This window comes from Mizuhopecten yessoensis, unplaced genomic scaffold, assembly GCF_002113885.1.
Source record: "Mizuhopecten yessoensis strain PY_sf001 unplaced genomic scaffold, ASM211388v2 scaffold8671, whole genome shotgun sequence".
NCBI lineage: Eukaryota > Metazoa > Mollusca > Bivalvia > Pectinida > Pectinidae > Mizuhopecten > Mizuhopecten yessoensis.
Window position 1 is genome coordinate 2335 of NW_018407663.1, and position 21764 is coordinate 24098.

The 21764-nt window shown below is 33.9% G+C and overlaps 3 protein-coding genes across 3 annotated transcripts; 2 read left to right on the top strand and 1 right to left on the bottom strand.

The window, feature by feature from the left end:
* Positions 1 to 205: 205 nt before the first annotated feature.
* Positions 206 to 2197, top strand: LOC110456326. The gene is made up of 4 exons (XM_021507004.1): positions 206 to 252; positions 562 to 612; positions 1091 to 1411; positions 1902 to 2197. Exons 3-4 carry the CDS (start codon positions 1147 to 1149, stop codon positions 2195 to 2197), a joined length of 561 nt encoding a protein of 186 aa, XP_021362679.1. The 5' UTR covers positions 206 to 252; positions 562 to 612; positions 1091 to 1146.
* Positions 2198 to 2310: 113 nt separating this feature from the next.
* On the top strand, positions 2311 to 6016 carry LOC110456327. Its single transcript, XM_021507005.1, has 5 exons — positions 2311 to 2494; positions 2834 to 2878; positions 4177 to 4518; positions 4715 to 5050; positions 5307 to 6016. Exons 2-5 carry the CDS (start codon positions 2854 to 2856, stop codon positions 5471 to 5473), a joined length of 870 nt encoding a protein of 289 aa, XP_021362680.1. The 5' UTR covers positions 2311 to 2494; positions 2834 to 2853; the 3' UTR covers positions 5474 to 6016.
* Positions 6017 to 10507: 4491 nt separating this feature from the next.
* On the bottom strand, positions 10508 to 16183 carry LOC110456328. The gene is made up of 5 exons (XM_021507006.1): positions 16003 to 16183; positions 12264 to 12378; positions 12057 to 12078; positions 11202 to 11348; positions 10508 to 10630 (listed from the first exon to the last, which is right to left on the bottom strand). The coding sequence occupies exons 1-5, from the start codon at positions 16181 to 16183 to the stop codon at positions 10508 to 10510; spliced, it is 588 nt and encodes a 195-aa protein (XP_021362681.1).
* Positions 16184 to 21764: the final 5581 nt, after the last annotated feature.

Consider the following 21764-nt stretch of genomic DNA (forward strand, 5'->3'; position numbering starts at 1 on the left):
TATGAACACGTAATATTTATAAAAATGATGAAAAGAGAAAACAGCAAGACAACCAACAGCATGTGTTTGATTTGCAGTTATCGCTATATTTTACTAGGTACTATAATGTAAGTTTTAAAATGTTGCTATAATGTATACGAGAAAGATGTTGGAATCATTTCCTCAAAACAAGACATTTGGCTTAAATATAACTCTTAATTCACATACACATCTTTGTTGTAGGCGAGTTAACAACAACTACTACAGAACCAGGTAAACATGAAACGATACCAATCATATGTGTTTGTTGAACATTTAGACATATCATAAACTGAGCATGCGCAAAGGAAAGGAAAAAAGGGCAATTGTGTAGTCATGCACAAGTAGGTTTTGAAGTCTTAACCTGTAGCATGTTCATAAGGCAGTGAATAGAGCGTTTATGTTGATGGTTATTGCCAGTTATGTTATACTCTGAAAGCGTTGCTGCAACGAAAATAATATATTCCTGAAATACTATACGAAAACCATGTTAATGTTAAAAATTCCGTGTTATACTAATGTTTGATTTTGACTATCTTACAGTGACAACAGTTTTAACAAGCACAACACCGTCCACTACCACAATCCAACCAGGTTAGTTAATTTGATATATGTTTAATATGATTCTCAGTTAAGAATGAAAACAAGATATGATATATTGTATGTAACTTTTAAACTATATCATTTCAAACAGAGTGCTTATGCGATATATTCAGTATGCGTAAAACATTGTCGATAGGTTGTCTCATATTGATTGTTGAACATACACTGTGTATGCTCGGTCAGTGTTTAAACTTCTCATAAAATAGCTGTTAGTTGAATAGTAGTAGATATACGCCAATTTACATTTTGATATAAGTATTAACAAATTTCAGAATGAAACGGTTACTGTATTTATTGTCTCAATCTATTCAAATATAAACCCATTGTTGACAAAATACGTGTGTATTAATTGCTATAAATAGTCTCCGACTGTGTAGCGTCATTCAATAGACTAGTATAGCACTAACAAACTACATGGGCAAAGCTAATTATCTGCTGTACCACAATGAATAATTATTCCATTTTGCAGATGTATCTTTCGATCAACCTGAATACGTTGGAATTTTAAGTGGCAGCGGGGTAACAATGACGTGTAGAATCATTACGTCATCATGGAACTATATTGACGTCATTCGTCTCGATTCTGCTGCAACGGACGTGCTGGTTGCGAGGGTAAACGGATCGTTGATTACTCATCCGTTTTCCCCAAGAATCACTGCCAGTGTAACTGGAGGAAATGTTGTCGTTGATTTTACCACTATTCAGTGTGACGACGCGGGAACTTATCTATGTGTATTGAATGCTACAACAGGCAGGATTCAATCACCAACCTCAGACCTACATGTCCGACGTAAGTAAGATTGTATTTGGAAATACCGTAGTAATGAGATTTACAACAAGCAATTGATATAAAATGAATTTAATAAAAACATGCTCCTATATAACTTCCTTCTGAAGCATAAAGGGTGCGTATGATAAAAAGGGCTGCTGGAAGGTGTTTTCCCCTATAAATACCATTTGACCAATTTGTTTATTTCGTATATAGGAAACTAGTGAATGTATCATAAGCACGCAATAAATAAATCATAATAATGCGTCTATAGAGATGTCCCGGTCTAAAAGAAGAGTGGTTAAGCTCACTAAACATCAGATTGTCTATATCTGTTGGACGCTTGAAAGATATATTGATGTATATGGCAATGGAGAATTATAGAAACGGGGAAAAAATCAATAAAAAGGAAACAGACAACTAAAATAATGAAGAAATTATGCCATATTTATCGTTTCAATCTCGATATGATAACTGAACATTATCAAAGCAACACATTTTCTATTTCTAGGCCCTCCTTCACTTCCTGTACTTCACTTAAAAGGTCACCAGGTCGTCGGCTCAACCGTCAACTATGTTCACAAACACACATGTACTGGAGATGTGGGTTATCCCGCCGGAGAGTTTAAAGTTCAATACGCACCCACAGGGTCCTCTGTATTCACTGACATTAGCGTGTCAAATACCCAGACTTCACCGAGTGATTGGCTCTGTAACAGTACCGAACGAACNTACATTATCCAATTAATTGCAGGAAATATGTCACGTGTTATGGACATGTTTTGTGTTCTGGGTTACTCATTTTAAACATTAAGATAAACTCAATACTCAGTTTAATCCAATAAATTACATTTTGATATCAAAAATATTCCACATAACGGGTGATATATTCATGACCTTTATTTTGAATGTGTTTTATTCCAGGTGATATTTGTACAACGACAGAATTGAAAGTTTTACATCATCCAAAAAACTGCAAGAAATATGTCACGTGTTATGGAACTGCTGAAGGTTTCGACACATGTAATGGGAAGTGTGTGAAGATAGAAAACGGCAATTCTGCAACATGTGTTGACTGTAGTGAAGATGTTTGTCCAAAACCAGGTAATATCTTTATAAAATATTTCACAATTTAGCAGGAAAGGGACTTTCCAAATATTTCACTCCAAATCCATTGCCTAGATAATGATATCACCATGCATTTAACGTACATGTACAATAGCTCGAGGTTTACTTTTTAAACAATAAAGATATGAGTTAAATTAAAAAAAAGAAATATTGTGCTGAATAAATTGAACGTACTTGTAAAAATAGTAACTGGTTTGCTTTTTAAAAAAAGAGGAAGGAATAAGTAAGTGTAGCATCTGGGAAAAAAATGTGCTTTGAATATCGAATATTGGATGTTTGCAATATTTTATACTAGTCTTTGCCTCATATTTTCAGATGTATCCACAACAACTCCAATGGTAACCACTTCTGGACCATCATGTAAGTTTCAGTGTGTATGCATAGTGAACGGAGATATTAACATGGTTACATCCACGCCGGAGATGCCCACTTAGGGTTCTTGCTTAACATGGATTTAAGCGATGTCGTTCACACCGGTACTTCTGCCAGTTAATACAATTAATTTCCGTTTAAAAAACATATATTTGTCACTAAAAAACAGTATTCGCCGATATTTTTGGAACTAAATTTTATTATCGGTAGTGGAACATGCTTACGTCATCAAAATGTTTACTTCATACGAAAGTTAGATGATACTGATGCAATTGCGACTTTTGTTCTATAGCTGCTTTTTATATTATTTTAGTTCCCATTTAATGACTTGCTGTAGGTAGCAAAATACTACAATGTAACTTTACCGTTGTCTTTTGAGTTTACTCTTGACGTTATCATGCCTAAATCTTAGCAGAGGCCTATTATTGACTACACGTATTTTGGTATTATATCGTCTATGTTGAGTACTTAGTGGAGTACTAGGAGTATCTCTGTCATTTGACATCAGCATGATGAATGGTGCCATGCGTATATCATTGATTTAAACATATATGTTAAGAAAGACAGCTCTTGAGAAGATTTAAATTAAAAAAAAACCATTTATTGACATTGTCATGTTCTTACGGTGCTATTCAATTTTCTCTTTTTTTAACAATATTAGGTATTTTAAACTCAGAAATATGGTTCACAATACTAATCTTCAACCATTGACAGTAAAGTGTCTTGAAGATATGTTTGAACAAAAATATGTTGTATGTTGTTTTTTAATCTGTCTTACCTAAAATTTGTTGTTACATCATGATAAGACTACCATTATTATGGATTGATTCCCTCAGTTTCTGATAGGGGAACATTCCCGTGTACTAGTTGTTAGTATGCTGTTTGCGAGACAGCATTTTCAATTTACTGGAAAATGTATTGAATATACAGAAGATAGCTTTAACGCCGTTCCTTTAAATTTTACAATATGGCGGTCAATAAAATAGTTCATTACTTTTTCAGAACGAAACAAAACAAAAAAGATTTGTTAAGTGTTTATTTTGAAGATCCTATAAAAGACCGAAAAATTCAATTCCTTCAAGATTGATTATCATACGATTTGTGAGCCTTTTATTAATCGAAATAGTTTTAGAATCATGTTTATGGGTTAGAGACCAAGAAACAGATAGTATGTTGTTCGTTATTTTCTAAAAATCAAAAACATTTCAGTGGAATATCTTCCAAATACGTGCTTTTGTATTTAAGTTATGTTTTTGCCTGAAGTAGATTTACATGTTTACTTGCAGCCCTTACATGTGACGATATATCGGGATACGTCGACGAAACAGCCTTTCTACAATGTCAAATTGTAAGTAACAATTTCGACATCATCGTCCTTTCACATTTATCTCATCCATCGACTGGATCAGTGTTACTACCATTGGGAAGTCTAACGAAAACATCAGCTGTTGTCACGACGACGGATCCTGCTTGGTCCGGCCTTGGCCTTGCGTACCACACAGCTGGATCATTGGAATACATCAACGTAACACTTCCAAAAATAGCTTGTGCAATGAGTGGAGCGTTTACTCTAAATTTGACCAACGGCAACTTCTCATCAGTGACAACATCACAGATAAACGTGTTAGGTGAGTGTTTTATAATTACGGTTCATAGCATATCTGAAATATTGAAATAAATACACACACATAAGAACAGTGAATTGACTCCGGTTCTTCTGCACAAAAACATAATTTAACATCATTATATTACCACTTCCTTGATATATCCTACACGCAAATGTCAGCTCCTACCACTTTAACGACGGAGTTACATATTTTTCAGTAAAACCAACATCACCACCAACAATATCCCAGAGGACATATCTAGACGTCTCCACTGAACAGATTGAGTGTACAGGTGACGTGGGCAATCCTGCTGTCCAAATGACTCTTCACGCCTCAAATGGAAACTCAAATAACAGCTTCGTCGAAATGACGTCCCAATCCACTAGTGATGACACAAAAGACGGATGTACCTTCACCAGAACGATCCGGTCGACAGCATCTCTTGCTTCAATGAATGGAACCGATGTTAAATGTGTGACGTCATACTCTAATATCGGAACTAACCTACCCACCACACTGGAATCGAATTCATTGACAATTCTGCTCATATCCGGTTAGTATGACGGCGAATCTGTTTTCTTGATAAATTTAATTGAATATGGATTTGCTTATCGAATGATACTTACAGGGTTTTACGAAAGACAACAAAATACCCCTGTAAGTCAAATAAGATATATTAAAATAAAATAAATAAAATGAAACAAAATAATAATAATAAAGAGTATTTACAATGTTTGTGCTGCAGAGGTTGCTTAATTTACATGTATTGTGATCTGATTAGGAAACTTATAGTCCTTATTTTCTTGCAGGTAACATTTGTGAATCTACCAATGCCACGTTTATACTCCATCCGTACGATTGTCATAAATACATACACTGCGGAGACAGCACCTCCACAGAAGTTTCGTGCGCAGCCACAACATGCTTTACCATACCCGGGAACAAGTGTGATAATGACTGTAGCAGATGTCCATAGATGAAGCACTAAACGTAATTTACCACAATATAATTCATATATTACAACATTCTATTGGTAATGGATGTAAGAATCAATATTCATTGTAAAATCTTTGTAACAGTTTTAGATATACATGGTAACAAATATTAAAAAAATAAGAATCCCTGTTTCACTGCACTGCCGTTTTGCTATACACAGTAACCTCCCCTTAACTTCCGTTTGAATGTAACTGTAGCACATATGGACTAGAACACTTTCGTTGAATAGGTGCCCATTTGGTTACAGAGACAGTATATGAATGGGATAATTCAAATCATTTTTGTGTAAAACCCCATATAGAAACTGTATAACAATCTCAAATCCAGGGTTCGAATCCCGATCTAGCCACGCTAATTGTTTACACTCAGAACACACTTGTTCTTTATATTTTGTTTATTTCATCTTTATTTTTTTCTATTAAAGTCCGGGAAGGTATGATTCTCTTTATAATGATTTATCAATGTTATAAGCATGCTGATAAAAACAGTTTTCAATGCTAAGTTACAGTTTTTGGCAGTGGTACCTGAATCTTTAACAAACATATATTATATAAGTATATACTTATAATGTATTTAGATATATAATAGTGTATGCATAAATCTAGATACTGTATGCAGAGCTCTATATACTGTATGTAACAATCTATAACCTAGATATTGTTTGTAAAACTGTGGAATTATCTAGGTACTACATTTAGAAATATATTTACTGAAAAAGATGCTGCATGTAAACAATCTATATATATTGCATGAAGAAGTTTCCAACCGAGTTACTTCTCTTGATACCGTATACACTGGATATATATTTGCTATTTACTTTAAAATAAAATAGTATTACAAGCCTTAATAATCTATATGTCACTTCATATTAAGATAACACTATGTCCATCTATTTTGCACCTACCTAGCATCACTGATGAGTCCTAGAGGGACGAAACAGCTGCATGATGCAGTTTGTTTAGCCTACTATCAATTACCAATTTGTTATAGGTGTAGTCACCTGTGTGTATGTTTCACGTTCACCTATCCAAATAGTATTACATATGGATCCAAATAACAATGTATATCTATAGAACACCATACATGTTTCTCTAAATAACGCTATATCTCTAAATAACGCTATATCTCTATAACGCTATATCTCTAAATAACGTCATATATCTAAAGAACACTTAGGTAGCAGTGTACAGTAGCGTACGGTGGCCATGGGTGATATTTCTGTTCAATGAATAACCCCTGTAATATTATATGTAACAAAACTTTTAAAAAAATCAGCTCTAAAATTGGCATATACATGATATATTGGACTATGTGCGCTTCACATTTAAAGAAAAGAAAAATCGAATTTGGCTTGAGACTCCCTTTTTCGCCATTTACAAATCTGTGTCTACACAACAAAACCTAGCTTTTCATGTAGTCTATTTTTGTACTCAGCACATGTGGAAATATTGTGAAAAAATCCAGTTGAACGACCTATACTATACATGTAACGTGCGTATTATTTCTGTTACCGAGTAGGTGATATTTAATTTAAGACAGGTTTTAAGATGAAATAATACTACTTGCGTGGCTTTTTTTGATGTGGTTACCATGGTTTTCGCAAGTCCCAAATCTGGGGAAATCCCTTTTTGAAAAAAAAATCATTCTTCTAAAAAAAACCTGTAGGTGTAGGTGTGTTGTGCAGGATGAATCCGCTATCCATGTTTATCCGAGACATGCCCTTTCTTTTTAGGCTCAAGACATTTCTACTGTACTCGGCTACCTTAACTCTTTATATCATACGAACACTACTGATCTAAATAAAACTACACGTCTAATAATGGGATTCGTGAACATTCGCACCAATAATAAACTTGCGCTATATCAACAAGAATGCAGTAGGAAAATGGTATAATTAATACATATATAGTAAGGTTTACTTAGCAAATCTATTGTAATGTAATGATATAATCAACAAATGTATAGAAAGGTATACTTTACAAATGCATGGTAATGTAGTGGTATAATTAACAAATGTACAATAAGGTATTATTAACAAATGTATGGTAATGTAATGGTTTAGGTGTGCCATAACACATGGTATAACTTACCATTGAACATTGATATAACTGTATAATTATTTCGTGTAAAATAACGGTTTAAATTAACAAGTATACAGCCAAACAATAGTATAATAACCCAAGTATAGAAAAGCAAGTTCACACAACTTATTCCTACATCATTATAGCTTAAATCAAAGTCTCTTAGAGATCAGTGATTTGTAATATAAACTCGTTGTTACTATTTTAGAAACAGTATGTCAATACTCTTGTCATGACTCCGCTGATATTTTAAAGTCATAATGTTCTTTTGCTAAATACTGTACTTTTCTCTTGACACAGTTATTTTACATTCCATCTTGTTTAATCAATAGCATAATTTATCATAAATCTAAAACAGCAATCACGAACTTTTCTTTCGGTGACAATATGTTTATAAAGACCTTCGTCTCTGTTAATACTTTTTTCTCAGGTTTATATAAATGTAACCATATATTCACCTCGACAAAAATCCATAATCTTTAAATATCCTGGTATAATATTTACATCATCCGTACATTTTTAGCATGATATGCCAACTCATATACCATTTTGTATAAAAGCACTATCAGTGATACTATAACTTACTGGTACGTAACAGGAGTTAGTGGACAGATTAAAAGAATATATTATTTTATCATTGTCTGGGATCGAAGTGATTCTGTCGCGATTTCAATTCGTTTGTAAATGTATATATAATCAGTTTGTTATATACCTGCTTAACCCAATGGTAGTATCAGTGCCGTAGTTCTAACAAAATTGTTTTTTTCCGGATTTGTATTTTTACAAATTCAACATGCTCACCTTGTTTATGGTCGTTTGTACCAGGTATAATTTCACGGATTAAACATGATGAATGATGACGGAAATAACATACAGTGCTGGAAACACTTGTGTTCTGCCTCTGTTCTATTCTGGGTTCATGATTCTCTTTCGTTTGCCTCAGTGTAGCATGCGTACTTTTTATGGTATATATCAACTTGGGTTCAAGATGTTTCATTTGTCCCTAAGTGTTGACAACTGGTGCATTTTGTCTGTGTTAAAATTTGCCCTGGTGTGTTGATCTTAGTTGTACATTTCTGTGTTTACGCTGTGGTTTATCTAATCCTTAAGTATTGATGCTGTGGAATACTTTGTCATAGCGTGTTGGCGTTGTGGTATATTTGCCCTTGCTCCTTCGTGCTGTGGTAATGTTTAATCTTGTGTGTTGGCGCTCCGATATGTTTCTATTTTAGATTCCGATAGTTCGACTGTTGATAAGTTATCAAAACAAAAAAGACAATATTGGACAATTTTTTCATAATTCACTTATTTAAGTTTTTTTAAGATACGGATTGTGTTTATATTTATTCTTACAGACTAATGAGGTATTTTTAATCTTCGTTAATCACATACATCAATAAAATGTGTAAAGAAAAAAACAACAACGTGTTATTGTCATTAAAAATAAAGTCATGCAGTTGTTAAGATGTACAGATTGCGTATTTCAGTTTTACTTGTTTAATATTTGCTACTTTAGAAACTATTTATAACACTATATCTGTCTTGCATTTTTAACTTATACTTGTATTTACTGTTATCCAATATGGTACATCCTAACTGTGTAGATACATAATGTTATCTATATTCAAAAGTTAATTTCTAATAATCTATATTTCTGCTGCTCTGATTTCAGTCAATCTGTCATGCACTCGATGACGAGTAACTGAACGATGCATAGATCATATGTAACAAACAATGATTGAACCTCGTGAGATCTTGGTTATAAAACGTGATAAAAACGCATGATTGCAGACAATCATCATAGAAAGGTTTATACAATAAATGCACGGTAGCACTGGACTCGTTTATCTGTTGGAATGTATAGAGTGTCCAACAATAGTTTTCGTTTTTACAAAAGCCTGACATACTATCGATTTTTTCCTTCAAATTCATTTAAGAAGACCAGATATGTCACATTCTTTGAGAATATTCTCGGTTATCAAAATTAGGTTTATTTTCGTTAAGGCCAAACATCCTCAAATGGTACATAAATACGTATTATGTTGGATGAACTATTGATTTGAAACAGGGAGTAAATTGCAGAAATACACAATACAGAAACCTACGAGAGGATTGTCGAAATTTCAGACCAAAATCGTCAACGTTAATAAAAAACGTTCTTGGAGTTAAGAAATTCTGTGAACTTGGGGACATTTTCCAAAATGCACGTGTGGTAATCACAAGAACCGCTCGCTTCAATATACAGCAACAACACTCAACAAGCCTTGAATGAACTCACGAGCGTTGAACAGTTATTTGATGGCTTGGCTTTCCATGCTGTCAGAGATAATCCTATTTGTAGATTTCGGTGAGCATTGTATAAGCCAATCTGTGTCATCTTTGTATACACTACCCTCATAATGAGAGTAGTATTATTCCTACTAACTGGCCTTTCTAAATGGGCTACAGATGCAAACTGATCCATTTTTATCTATTGAATCTGTAAATTTAGTTCATTTAGCGAAATTATGAGATAGGATATGGTTACATTTTGCATATCGACAGATGTAAGTGATATTTGCCTTAAGTGAAATTATAAATGAATTTATATTTTAAATTGCCCAACAATGACATTTTGGAGAAAGTGGTTAAAGGGCATACCATTGATTCGAATTTAAGTGGATATTACTTATGCAGGCAACTGGTTCAACTAAAAATGGTTTTAGTGTCATTGATAAAATGAAATTAAGGATTGTGAAAAACTGCAGGAATTTACATATGAAAAGGTATGTTGAGACATGAGGCTGGAAAGCCCATTCTTAACCCCAAGTTGAACTCTGGTTATGCGGAACATAATACTGTTCGAACTTTTAACAAAATACAAAATATCATTTGATAAAATCACAAGTTTTTGAGGTTAACACTCTTGGTGCTTTATTTACATTGATAATTCACTATTGTATATTTTCCGCAAACAACGTTCCGAGGAATGGGTTCTTCCTGTCGTTATTGATTCGGAATACCACCTCGTAGGGATAAGGCAGATCCACGCTTGAAGCTTTATCTAGTTCATCCATCTGTAGCAAAAAGATAATTAATCAAGTTGTGTGTACAGATTTAAAATGAAATACATAGTCTATCATTCTGTTTATTTTATCACAATTTATCAAAACATACACCAAAAGTAAGCTAATCAGATTGACAAAAAATTACAATTTGATATGAAATATTTTAGTGAGGTTGATTGATATACATACTGTATAAAGGGTAACGTTCGCCCTACGCCGGTAAAATCCCTATTTGTCTAGTGATTAGTTCACCCATCACATTTAAATACTATTCATGCTATGTTGTTTAATAATATTTGATGAAAATTCGCCCACATTACGGAGGGCGGAAACAGTATTACAGATCTCAATATCAAAGATAAATTGTAATTACAGCTAAAACTATTGATATTAAACTACACTTATTAACTGCGAGTTAAAATCTGCAGTATAAAATAATATTATGTTTATGGACAAACAGAACAACTTTGTGTACACATACATAATGACATTAGTAGGTCTACTGGTTTTGATTATGTATCCCAAAAGTTAACATCTCTTCTACAAATGTAAGACAAATACAACCCTAGTATTCACACACCTCCTTCGTGGTAAGCGCCCAGCCTTTACCGGCTCCCATGTTGTCTTCCAATTGTTTGATTGAGGTTGCACCGATTATCACTGACGACACCACATTTTTTTGTAGGAGCCATATCAGCGCCACCTGGGGGACACTTTTACCTATTACCTATCAACAAGAATTTTAACTTTATAAGCAAAAGACCCTTACCCTTTGGTAACTCCTGGTGTTTACGAAGGTTTCTATGCAAATTTTTATTTGTTTATATTTCGCTCTTGTTTTATCAATTCTGAACTGTATTACGGTATTGTTAACACTTTGGAATTCACCTTTTTAGTTTATATAGACAGATACGTTAATGGTGAAAAATAAATGTTAACTAGGAAAAGACGATAATTCTTATAACGTAACAAACGTTGGCAAAACATCATACCAGTGTGATGATTGGTGCACTTTGTGATAAAATTATTGTATAAAGTTTATGGACCAGCAGAACAATTTTGTGTACACATACATGATGACATTAGTAGGTCTACTGGTTTTGTTTATGTAGTCTCAAAAGTTAACATCTCTTCTACAAATGTAAGACATATCCTGATCTTGTCAACCTAAATCCTTGTTATGAGTTTCTCACTCAGCAACATTCTAAATATTTTGTTCAATTTGGTATCATTTAAACTTAAGTCAACTTAACACTTTCCTAAAATTGCACAAACCTACTGCTAGAGTTATGATAGCTTTTCCAAATATGTTATCAAACATCATGGTCATTTTAAAGACTTTTGGAAAGCTGCAGTCCCTCACAATAAGTGTTTTTACTATGATACATTTTCTTTTATTAACTCATTTTGCACAAATGTATGACTACTTTTGTACAGTGTTCGATTGGAAAGATTTTCTGAAAAATGAGACATCAAACAAGTGAACTTAAATGCCAGCTGGCCTCTATCACATAAACAACAGCAGTTCAACAGTGAATTTTTGTTTTCATGATCTTCAATGACTATGGCCAAGCTTGACATGGTTGAGGGCTGTTTTGGACATGACGTCGATAAGGTTTCAGTAAAAATGTTATCTTCATACTTGCTCCAGCCAGAACTCCACTGGAATGTTCTACTTGAGTCCTTGGCGGCGGTAAACCCAATCCTAGAACCGTCACTTTCTGGTTTTGCCCCACGCTTGAACTTTCCAGTTGACCCTGCGTAATGTAGACAGATAAGTCCAGCTAAAATTTTATCTTGGGCCACACCAAGTCGAAAAAAAAATAAAAAAAAAATCGGTCTGTTTCAGGCATCGCTAATTTGGGTCGCTTTTTCGATTGAATCGCAAGGAAAGTGAATCATTTTGATGATGCAGCTGAAAACCGAGACACAGAGAAAATGTGCCGGTCTATTCAAACGAATTGATTCATTTAATAGGATTTAATAGGATATTAGTGGACGCAGGCATTGCTGCCTCTATATCCACATCAGTATAATTTGAAATACATTGTGGTAAACATAAAATAAGTCTATACATAAGACGCTGTATAATCGTACTTCAACTCAAGATCTTTCCATAATTCGTCCAACTTTATTTCAAAGTCAAATACGTTCACGAGTTTTTCCTTGGGCGGCGAAATCGAACAATGCCTACACCAAATTCGGATCATATAGCCAGTTGATAAACTTGAACACGTTGATCATTCTTTCATATTTGTATTTCTATATTTCATATTTATATGACGGTGATCTAGATGATCCTAGATCACCTAGATAAGTATTTTTTATCTGTGTTTAGATTTCCATGTGAGTTCTTATTAACACTTAAAGTATAAGTATGTTTTGGCAATAGTTTATTTGTTTTGTTATTTTGAAATTGTTTTTATTATCATTTTAAAATGACTGATTTTTCTCCCCAAGTTATGGGATCAATAAGCATTGTAACGTTTTGTTTTAGTTTATAATTTGATATATATTTTTTTCATTAAATTAATTTTTCTTTCATTTAGTTCTGAAAAATGATAAGATCAAAACTAAGGAAACGGGTCTTTATCAGGTTAATAAGAAGGCAATTCTATATTTTTTTTTAGAAATTTCACACGCCGTTTTATATAATACAAAGTTAAAATAAAATAAAAGTACTGTTTCGAGCTAGAGGGAATTTCCCTTTAGCTCAGTGGTAGAGCGTCCGACTAGGAACCTGGAGATTGAGGGTTCGATCCCCGGTGGAAGCACACCATTCTCTTTCCTGTTACACCTGTATACCAAATATGATAACATAGAACCTTTAAGAACCATTTTGTTAGAAGAAAGGATTTTATTATGAGGATGCCAGATACGAATAGAAAAGGTAAAACTTTATTTGTTCTGGTTTTGGGTTAGGAGATAGTGATTCTGAGGTTTGTTTTACCATTCCAGTCCTAATTGAATTTGCAGATATGAACTTTTTTGAAACACAATGCATATACAGTGAAAAAATGATATCATTTTCAAGTGAGACATTTTATTCCATGTGAGAATTCAAGATATATTATTACAGGTATATTTTTCATTTTAATGTTTCCAATACAAATAAAATCTCTTAAAAAACATAAAAATCAGTACTTAGTCAAATACTATATAAACTATCCAATATGAGCACCTTTTCATGTATTAAAACCCATAATTGTTAATTTTTATTACTGCTCGCTCTACAATTTAACAAAATAAGAAAAAATAAATAAAAAATAAAATAAAAAAATACATTCCACCATCTCGCTCCTGTTTTTTCCCAACATTTCCCGAAGAACTATTTATCAAATTGGTGTGGCCTGGGTAACAATTGTCTTCATCACCGAGAGGTATGATTTATCTCCCATATACCATACGTCCTTTTGGAAAAGATACCAATTTTTCTATTGGTGAACCCAATACATACCATCAAATTAAATTGTGCTTGAAGTTTGTAATTATATTTATGACACAATCTTATTGTGAAATATTTGATGGCATAAAAGTTTTGACACCGGCTTAATTAAAACTGATGGCATTTTGTTTTAGGAGGCAAGTGTAAGCTGTCTTCCAATAGGTAGAGAAAGACAAATTGACATTTTCCTTTTTAAACAAAATCTGAAAGTACATGCATTTGTGAGTTTTGAGAGAATACAAATCTCAATCCAAAAGGTTCAATTAGTCAACGTATAGACTGAGGGAATGCCACAAGGGCTGATATTTAAGATTAATAAGTTTGAATAATTATGTCTCACCACCAAAATGGAGAATTTATATATATAATATTAACAAGGAAAGTGTGCGTCAAGGTCACTCATTTGAACAAAATGGTAAATCTTCATCCGAGTAAACAGTCAACCAAACTACGATTAGATATTCAGAAGAAAAGATTTGAACACATTTTAAAACTGAGATAATGGAGGTATAAAAACTAAGTTAGTGAAAGTAAGGTAAAGGTAATTCATTTGAATACTTTAAAAAGTCATATAGTCACGCAGGCTACAGGCCAAATATCATGATATTTGGCCTCTAACAGAAAGTCTTCTAGACGGACAGAAAACTTACTTTGCATACCGGAAATACACTAGACTGACAGACATTGACAGATAAGCAAGAAATATACTTTACAGGCAAGAAATATACCAGATAGGCAAGAAAAATAAATATACCAGAAAGGCAAGAAATACACTTTACAGCAAGAAATATACCAGAAAGGCAAGAAATATAACCAGAAAGGCAAGACATACACTTTGCAGGCAAGAAACATACCAGATGAGCAGGAAATACACCAGAAAGGCAAGAAATATACTTTAAAGGCAAGAAATAATACAGATAGGCAAGACATATACTGTAAGGCAAGAAACATACCAGATAAGCAAGAAAAGTACTTTACAGGTAAGAAATATACTAGATGGGCAAGAAATATACTTTACAGGCAAGAAATATACCAACAAGGCAAGAAATATACTTTACAGGCAAGAATATACCAGAAAGGCAAGAAATATATTTTACAGGCAAGAAATATATACTAGAAAGGCAAGAAATGTACAAGAAAGGCAAGAAATATAACCAGCAAGTCAAGAGATACACTTTGCAGGCAAGAAACATACCAGATAAGCAAGAAATACACCAGAAAGGCAAGAAAAATACTTTACAGGCAAGAAAGAAATCGGAATGCAAGACAAATACTGTAAGGCAAGAAACATACCAGATAAGCAAAAATGTACTTTACAGGCAGGAAATATACTAGATGGGCAAGAAATATACTTTACAGGCAAGAAATATACCAACAAGGCAAGAAATATACTTTACAGGCAAGAATATACCAGAAAGGCAAGAAATATATTTTACAGGCAAGAAATATATACTAGAAAGGCAAGAAATGTACAAGAAAGGCAAGAAATATAACCAGCAAGTCAAGAGATACACTTTGCAGGCAAGAAACATACCAGATAAGCAAGAAATACACCAGAAAGGCAAGAAATATACTCTACAGGCAAGAAAGAAACCGGTATGCAAGACATGTACTGTAAGGCAAGAAACATACCAGATAAGCAAAACATATACTTTACAGGCAGGAAATATACTAGATGGGAAAGAAATATACTTTACAGGCAAGAAATATACCAGAACAGCAAGAAATATACTTTAAAGGCAAGAAATAAAACAGATAGGCAAGACATATACTGTAAGGCAAGAAACATACCAGATAAGTAAGAAATGTACTTAACAGGCAAGAAATATACTAGATGGGCAAGAAATATACTTTACAGGCAAGAAATATACCAGAAAGGCAAGAAATATACTTTACAGGCAAGACTTATACCAGAAAGGCAAGAAGTATACTTTACCCATAGGTTCACTACCTGAGAGACCCATTCCAGCGGATCGGCCCACTCCGGCGAAACGCAGTACGAAATCGGTTTTGTCACAAAGTGTTCCTGAGGATTTGGAGATATCTGACGAGATGACAGAGATGTCGATGACTGCTATGTTTACCAATACACCCGAACCGGAGGAGTTGATCCACATAACTCAGAGGGACCAATACCTTCTGATGAACCTGTGGAAGTGATCCCCACTCACAACCCGGACGACGATCGCGGTGTTGCTGAGGAGGTTGATGTTGTTGGTTCTTCTGGTGACGACCAGCTCTCCGGAGGAGACTGTCCTTTAGGAGGGGGAGAACAACAGGATCCGGAAGTTGAGAGGGTTGCGGATGGTCCTAGACGAAGCACCAGAGAGCGAGTACAGTCCGCTTGGCAACGATCTGGTGATTATGTTATTAGGCAGCAGGTATCATCGTCACAGGATATGACAACTTGGAGGTCCCGGATGGCATTATTTGAGACGCTGGCAAGGCAGGGTGTCTTAACAAGAGTGTCACCGGAGGAAACTCATGTTAACAGTATCTTTGGAACAGTTTGAATTTTCGGCTCGGATATTGTTCTTAGAGATTCATGTATTATATTATTGTACAAAATTGTGGAATTTGTAATAGTTTATATTATTTGACATAAGTTTTGTATTGTATTTTGGAATTTGAAGTTTCTAAAATTTATGTATCATACTCCCTTAAGTTTTGCGATATAGGATTGATTACACCTGGGAAGTTGAATTCATATTCTAAGTAAGGGGAGAATGTAACATTGTGCAAATATTGATGTTTTGATAAAGGCTGTGATAAAAAGTTTTTAAATTAAATTAATTGTTGCGCTGCGTATATCGTGTTGTTCGCGTATACATGTGCTGTGTATGATCACTGTGCCGTTTACCTGTGTTGTTTTTGTACACGTGAGTATGTTGTCACATGTCACTTGTCTTTCCTTGTTACGTCCATATAAGGTAATTGTTCTAAATATAGGTTTTACCTCGTTTTCGTTAGTTGTCAGTCCAGGTGTCTTTGTTACATGTACATGTTTTGGCGCGGCTTTTAGTATTCATTCATAGACAGAGCTTAAGGGTGGATGTAATTTATATCCAGAAGTTTGAGTCTTGAAGTGTTTCTCTAGATCTGGTATGTACATATATAGATGTGAAAAAGTCTTCTTCTGTAATTGGTTGATGTTAAATTATTATATTAATGAGATTTTTGATAAAGTAGCATTATTTATATTGTGAAATTGTACTTTTTATAAAATTAACAGAATCTTGATCTTACGTACATGCATAGTCAATCAATACATAGATAGCTCTTTTTAAAGTAATGTATATATGTTTTTATCAACATGATGTTAATTGTGATTTACGTGTCTCTTTTACAGAGATGATAGTTTTCGATTGAGAACGGATACAGATCTCCATTCGTGTAAACCCCCGACCCATAGTTTGGGTAGGCATTTTAATATGGTATATGATAATGTAAACAAGTGCTAATTGATAAGGATAATTGTATTCAATATAATTATGTATAAGTAATTTGTGTAAGTAATTTCAACTATTGATTATGATGAAGTCAGTCATTGTAAAGTTAAAGTTTTATTCCTATTTTTGAATAACCTATTGTGTGTGACGGATCAAATATGTATGCACCGAATGTACATGTTAGGAATTATATGTGAGCGCTGTGTTTCATTATGTAATCAATTGTATTGTGTTTTTGTAGGGTTTTTTGATTATGTTCAACATATTGCGGGAATAAACCGGTAAACAAGAAATCTGCGTCGACCTGGACTTTTCATTCAACTTTACAGATATACCACAGAGCATAATCATACCATAATCCAACCGAGAGGTAACAAGTGAATCCACCAAATTCTTGCATGCATCTGCAGTTATAAACTGCCGAATATAGCTGATGCTTCTGATCTGGTAGTAACAGGATTTAGCAATAGCGTTCACTTGTTTCTCCTTGTTCAGTGAACTATCAAAGTATAGCCCTAGGTTTTTAACAGCTGGAACAGTCTCACTAGTTCCGGCACCGACCTTGAGCTGGAGAGCCATTGTTTGCTGACACTTTGGGGAAAAGACGATTAGTTCCGTCTTTTCCTGATTTGATGCCCATGATACATTCTCAATGTTAGCACGGATATTTCGTTCCTCTAAAACCAATGTAAGTGATTTTCTAATGTCCTCATCAGTCTTTCCACTAATAACCAGGCCGTCAAGTACGAACGTTGTAAAATTAATACTCTGCAACACTTGTTTCAACGCCTTTTGCAAAAAATCATGAAAAGAGTCTACTTCAAAAGGTAGACGATTGTATCTGCAAAGACATTTGTGTGTATTTACGGCAAATAGCTCCTTCGATTCTTCCGCAACGTTTATTTTGCAATAAGGCTTGTGTAAGTAGGCTCAATGATTGTTGGCTTGTGTCAATTTTTGTGAATTTCTTCCCTCCAGCAGGAAAAGTCAAAACATCCTCTTCCAATGGTATTTGGTACCTTTCTGACCTAACGACTGGGTTTAACACTGACCATGTAGTTTCCACATATCCGTGCTTGTCCCGACCTTTTAGCGACCGGTACAATTGGTGTATCACATTCATTATGTTTCACCTGACTGATAATTCTCTAATTCTGTCATCATTGTAACTAGGCCTCGAACCTGGGTCTATTCAGTGCATATGGTACTAGCCGTGTTTTGTAATATAAAGGTTATGCTTTTTCGTTGGTAACCGACTGGCCTGAATACTCTTCAATTCGTCAATGCCAGCAGCAAACACATGCTTGTATTTGTCTCATATAGTTTTCGAGTTTGTGAGTGTATATACATGTCTGGCGCTCTCGGTGTGTTCAGGGCTTTTATTTCTTTTCGGTCCAGCCTCAACACTTGAAACTAATTCAGTCTAAATAGTGCTGCTGTAGAAAAAAATCCTTTTTATCGTGTTAATAACTCGAAATTTGCCGATCCATGTTGTAGAACTAAATGCAACTTAATGTTTTGACTGAACAATTTCAACATCAACATATGAAAAAAGAATTCCTTGTGGTCTGATCTCCTCTCCAGATCATCAGACGTAAGCTTTCGCATGCAAAATGACGATTGGTATATTTTCTCAGAACTCATTGAGCAAGATAAACCTGTTTCAAACTCCATTTCTGTCAGTTTACCTTCTATTATTGGCTTGGCAATGATTTGATTGGATTTAGTCCCCAAAATGTTTAAATGGACATAATATACAGGTTCGAATTCATCTGTCTCTGAATCTTCATTTCGTACAAAATTCAATTTTGTTCTGGTTTTCCGAATGGCGTCACTCTTGTTCTTTAGGTAAAACTGTTCTGTGTGTCTCTTGAAGAGTAATAGGGGCATATGTTTGAATTATGTGTACACCTACCTGCAGTACGATTATTATCACACCTGTAACATCTGACCTTAGGATTCAGGTGTTTACCTTTCGCAGGTTCGGGCCTTTGTTTCTGTGTATGGTCTTTGTTGTGACCACTAAAGCTATCAGATCTAAGATCTTAGATATATCATAGAACACACATATACATGCTTCCTTCCCTCCGACGCTAATATTATGATACAATTCTAATCATTGGTGTATGTTAAATAACAAGATAAATTTCTATATACAGTATTTATAGATTTGGTACAAAATTTACCCTAAAACGTTGACACCAAAGGAAAGCAAATATGCTAGTCAATAATTTCACAGAGAGTGCAAATCGTTCTTTTTTAACAAAAACATTGTATTTGAGAGTTTCAAGAACATGTATAAGGATTAAACGTGATTATTTTACATGCAGAAATATACCTCATTTGACGAAATTTATTCATGCAAAACTATTTCTACCCGGCTCAATTATTAACTTACAAAACGGAAGGAGGTTTTTGGAAGATCATTGCACCTGTAGGGTCAATCGGAAATCGTTGGCACTTTCCTTAAACAAGAAAGTGTTTTCTCGTTTACGGATGATGCCGAATGTTCCTGATAAGAGCAGGGTTTGTTTTCATTGGAACATAATACACACACGCGCATGGATAATTGTCCAATGGCACATTGTTATTAGTCATTGAAAGAGTCAATACATCAACGACGTAGAAGAATGGTTAACGATTGTAGTGTTCCATACACATACTTACCGTAATGGTTTTAATGTAATATCGCACTCTATACTCATTGCCAAAAACTTGTAAAGATATAGAAATATGCATGTGTGTATAATTTATGCATAAATCAGACGGAAATATTAGGTAGACACAAAATTGATGTTATTTTATGCGTAAACCTGGCCCCCTTTCTATGATTGCTCCTTCACATAAGAAATAAAAAATAATCAAAATTTTACAGAAACATATTAATGGATTACCTTAAAATGTATCATAGAGGACTTAAATGAAGATTGTTTCGTTACCTTAATTATTACCCTTTTTTATACAAAACGTTAAATACAGGCTTTTACCAAATTATAAGATTTAGAATGTTCGTAAAATTTATACTATAAATTTGCCATAGGAAAACATTGCTGAATATTTTTCCTAAACATTACTACTACTTTTCTATAAGAAAAAAACAAGTTAAATGGTTTTGCTTTAGAAAAGGAAAGTTCGTAAAATTCAATCAGTAAACATTACTGAAGACTTTCCTTAACTTCAATAATACTTCTTAAGAAAAAGAAAGTTAGGATTTGACTTAAGTTACGGTACGTTGATCAAATTCATTTTCTAAAACTTTGACATTATATAACATTACTGAAGAATTCCCCTAATCTTAAATATTGCTTTCAAGTAAAAAAGGAGTCAGGGATTTCAATTTAGTTTAAGAACGTTCGTAAAATTCATTTTTTCAAAATTTGACATTTGAAAACATCACTGAAGATTTTCCCTTAACTTCAATATTGTTTTCTTATGAAAAATATTTAGTTCAATAGTTTACGTAAGTTAGACATTTTGGTAAACTTTGGATCAGGTATACGTGTCTGTGAGGAAAGTCCCAAAAATCTGGAGCCGTGGAACGCATAGTGATTTTCGGTGAAGCGAAACTCTCAGAGGTTTTTAAAATACTTTTGTAATGAAGTAATTGTCTCTATTTTCAAACAGAGAAGTGGTTGGATATACATATACAACTGACTCGATATACGAATGGCTGTTATCTAAAGTATTTACCCTCTGACACAAGTGTCCAAATAACTGTAAAGAAATGCTATCTATCAAAAAAATCTAAATAACTGATTAGACAAGAACTGCAATGAACCGCAATATCTATTTAAATATCTCATTCAAAACAATCGTTAATCATTGTAAATATTTAAAGTGTCATACAACTATGAAGACAACTTGTGTACATGAATGGTTCACAGCCCGATGTTAAATTCGTTTTGTCTCTTATAATTAGGTAATCAAAAGATGGCATGCGAATAGACATATGTGACGATATGTCTTAAACAGGACGCACCTGTAAATATGCACTGTGAGCAATACGAGACGACATTTGTATTTGGACAGTTCCTACGAAAGGAAAGCAAGTATAATATCGTCCACTAATGTTAGTGTAAGTCAGGACACACTAGCTAATGAGCGAAACATAACATATATTTATGTTGGATCTATAAAATGGGAAAAGGCAATCACAAACAGGGTGGTTGATTGATATTTCCAATTATATTGCTTTTGATGGTGTTTTACGGTAAATAGGATTCAAAATGGCGGAGTACCCATACAGCCG

Excerpts from the sequence above, each read along its gene's own strand:
- LOC110456327 (XM_021507005.1), top strand. The coding sequence starts at position 2,854 with ATGGTAACCACTTCTGGACCATCAT. Across the intron at positions 4,519-4,714 it reads ATCACAGATAAACGTGTTAG|TAAAACCAACATCACCACCA; the intron begins GTGAGTGTTTTA and ends CATATTTTTCAG. Across the intron at positions 5,051-5,306 it reads GACAATTCTGCTCATATCCG|GTAACATTTGTGAATCTACC; the intron begins GTTAGTATGACG and ends ATTTTCTTGCAG.
- LOC110456328 (XM_021507006.1), bottom strand. The coding sequence starts at position 16,183 with ATGTGGATCAACTCCTCCGGTTCGGGTGTATTGGTAAACATAGCAGTC. Across the intron at positions 12,079-12,263 it reads TGGAGTTCTGGCTGGAGCAA|AAAATCTTTCCAATCGAACA; the intron begins GTATGAAGATAA and ends CTCATTTTTCAG. Across the intron at positions 11,349-12,056 it reads AATCTTTCCAATCGAACACT|GTAATAGGTAAAAGTGTCCC; the intron begins GTACAAAAGTAG and ends TCTTGTTGATAG.